Source organism: Phalaenopsis equestris, unplaced genomic scaffold (genome assembly GCF_001263595.1).
Source record: "Phalaenopsis equestris unplaced genomic scaffold, ASM126359v1 Scaffold000761, whole genome shotgun sequence".
Lineage (NCBI taxonomy): Eukaryota > Viridiplantae > Streptophyta > Magnoliopsida > Asparagales > Orchidaceae > Phalaenopsis > Phalaenopsis equestris.
This window is the reverse complement of record NW_018165201.1, coordinates 3,731,836-3,735,299: the sequence shown is the minus strand read 5'-3', so window position 1 is coordinate 3,735,299 and position 3,464 is coordinate 3,731,836. Positions and strand designations below refer to the sequence as shown.

The 3,464-nt window shown below is 30.8% G+C and overlaps 1 protein-coding gene across 1 annotated transcript in view; it reads right to left on the bottom strand.

Moving 5' to 3' along the window:
- Positions 1-2,810: 2,810 nt before the first annotated feature.
- Positions 2,811-3,464, bottom strand: part of LOC110030927 (mitochondrial zinc maintenance protein 1, mitochondrial) — a 6,914-nt gene continuing 6,260 nt past the window's right edge. The window contains exon 2 of the mRNA XM_020733923.1: positions 2,811-2,992. Coding sequence (XP_020589582.1) covers positions 2,925-2,992 — 68 coding nt within the window. The 3' untranslated portion in view covers positions 2,811-2,924. The remainder of the gene's footprint in view (positions 2,993-3,464) is intronic.

Below are 3,464 nucleotides of genomic sequence, written 5' to 3'. Positions count from 1 at the left end.
TCTTAGATGGTTTGGTCACATTAAACGTCGACCACCTGATGATCCGATTAGAATAGTAGATGTTTTAGATTTGACTTGTGTTAAGAAAGGTAGCGGTAGACCTAGGAAGACTTGGGCATATTGTATTAAAAATGATCTTAATTTATTAGAATTAAATTAAAATACAACACTAAATAGGACGCAATGAAGAAAAAGGGATTCATGTAGCCAATGCTACTTAGTGGGATATAAAGGTTTTGTTGTTGTTGTTGTTGTAATGGTTAGGCACGTGAACGAGTTGAGTTAAGCTCGAGCTATCTTCCACCTAAGCTTGAGATTGATTAATTAATGGATTTCAAAATTAAGCTTGAGCTTAATGTGCTAACTCTAGTTGGTCCCTGAGCCAGCTTATTTATTATAAAAGAGAAACAAATAATATTAATTTATATTACATATTTATATAAATTTAACACTTTGAACACCAATATTTACATATTTCACACTAAAAACTCTATATTTATAAAATTTAGTTAATACAACAAAACTCTGTAATTCAGTAACTCTGCCACCCCTCTTGTCAGTCTCAGCCTATTCCTTCATCCTCCTATTTTGTGTGGTTCTTTTCTGGCAATTGAATTTGTTATTTACGTAGACGCATCTCAATTCCAATGTATTTGCATATTTAGCACCTATATTCTTTACATTTATACCAACTTATCTTTCATATCATATAAAAAAATGCTATCATTTTAATTCAATAAAAAAACAAAATAGAACTTTTACGCATGGGTAAGTAAGGTTGCATGTATTTAAATAGCTTCCTTTGCTTGAAGATTGAGAGGAGAAGGTGGAGACAGAGAGGGAGGGAGAGCCACATAGAGAGCTGAGGGTTGAAGCAACAAGTAGGACTGTAAACAGGTTGAGCTCGAGCGAGCTGGGCTTAGCTTGTGTTCGGCTCCTTCAAAATTTCACGTGTATATTGTATATTTGCTCTGCTTGATTTACATATTCTTATTCGTGTTTGACCGTTTTGTGCCTTAAATTGGATCTTTTAAATTAATTGAAAAAAATAGATGTGAGCTGTTGGGTTTGAACCTGAATCATTTCTATGCAATAAAAGGCTCAGAATCACATAATCACATAAGATGTGATTTAATAAACTTAAACATATATATATTTATTATATTATTATATAAATAATATGTATATGTATAATTTTCACATTTCGAGCTAAAACGAGCCAAACAAGTTCAAGATTGTTTGTGTTCAACTTATTTTTAATTCGAACTTAAAAAAATTATTTATATTCGACTCGCACGCTTAGAGAACGATTCAAACACAAGCTATTTAACGAGCCAAATTCTAATTGTTTGCGAACATGAATCTTTTTTGATAGCCCTAGCAACATGCGAGTTAGATGAACTCGCTGAGCTCCATGATGAACCACGAGGTGGAAGAATAAAAAATTAAATGAGACTGAAGAAGAGTTAATTTTATTATTTTAACAAAATTTGTGTTATATTGATAAATATAAAGTTTTTAGAGTGAGATCCATAAATGTTGATTTTAAGGGGTTGTCTAGCAACATATTATATATTTAATGAGCAATAATAAGAATTATTTAATATGAATTATTAAATATAATTTTTAAAAAATATTTTAAATAGTCAGAAATTTTAATAAATTTTAAATGTATATTATTTTAAAATATATTTAAACAAATTGGTGCACTATTTATGAGTAGGTCAGGCTTGAGTATGGCTTCTCAGCTCTTTTGAGCTTAGCATGCAAAACATTTATCGAGTTTAAGTTTGAGCCGAGTTGGCTCGACTCAGTTACACCCGTAAATGAAGCTAATTTGTATGCTTATTTAATGAGTGAGTTGTGACCTACATTGCATATCTTGACTCAGTTACACCACTCAAAAGTGTTTATTGCAAATGATTTTTTTAAAAAATAGAGACTAATTTCATAGTTTTTTTCAAGCTCGAATTATAAACGAATCGAACACGAACAACTCTTTGTTTGTTCGCTAGTGTTAGACTCAGTTTTAACTCGAAATAAAAAATTTATTATATAATATATTTATTTATACAATAATATATTATATATATTTATATATAAGTTTAGATAGTAATACCTTGCGTGGTAATGTGGTTAGTGTCTTCTTTTGCATACATTTGGTCGATGTTCGAATCTAACACTTTACATCTATTATTTTCAATTTAATTTTTACGAGTAAATTTCGAGTCGAACACGAACATAAATATTTAAATCGAGCTGAACACAAACACTGTTCACGAGCCAATTTCGAACACGAGCAGTTTCGAACGAGCCGAACACGAGCAAGCCTGAGCTCGCTCAAGCTCGGCTTGTTCACAGCCCTACACATAATGCTGTTTCACATAATGCAGTTTATTTACTAATTTAACAGTTCTTTTAAAAGAAAATACAAATTTAAAATGTTCTTTCGATAGCAAAAGTTCGAAAGACTGGATCAAGCAGGAGTGCAAGTAAAGTTAAAACGATGATATTTTTAATTTAATATGAAAGATTCAGATGGTATATATGTAAAAAATTAAGTTTAATTGTTATACATGTAAATACATAGAAATTGGGTGGTATGAATGCAAATGCCCCTTTTTTTTTGCTTGTCATTTTCTGTTTTTACTGAAAAGAAAGGGAATTTACATACATACCACCCAATTCCTATAGATTTACATATGTAACACCTAAACTTTATTTTTTACATTTATAAGACCAAAAAATATCACTGTTTTAACCTTTAAAAAGTGAAATGCACCTTTCCATGCATGGGTAAGGAGGCAAATATGTAAAAAAATGAAGTATAAATGTTAGATTATGCAAATACATAAGAAATATGGGTACGTATGTAAATCTGAAACCTGGGGAGCCTACTACAGGTTTTAACTTCCTCTGAATTGCTAGGAGAGAATCTCTTCAGAAGGAATCTCTAAGGTTGCACCAGCATGATCTTTACCAGGCTTCACGACTGCAAAACAATTTATTTATTTATTTTTTAAATAGCATGAGAACAGATAGAAAATATGTTTTAAAAAAAATGAAAATTTTATTTTCACTCAATTTGTATCTGCAGATGAAACTGTTGCTGTTGAGGAGTTTTGAATGGGATTGAAGATTGATTTTTGGGAAATTTACATATATACCACGCAATTCTTATGTATTTACATAAATAACCCCCCAAAGTTTGATATTTGCACTAGTAAGTTTTATCACTTTGGTGTCATAAAAATGTGTATTTTACTTTTGATGTGAATTTTAAAAATGGATTGTTGTGAGATATGTACTTCCTGACATAGAAATGAGACGAAAAAGAACACAAGCAAACACAGATCGTTTACGTGGTTCGATCCAACTGGATCTACGTCCACGGGAGGGAATCAATCAAATATTTCACTAAGGCAAAAGAAATGGAGAATACATAGCTTATACATAGAGATGAG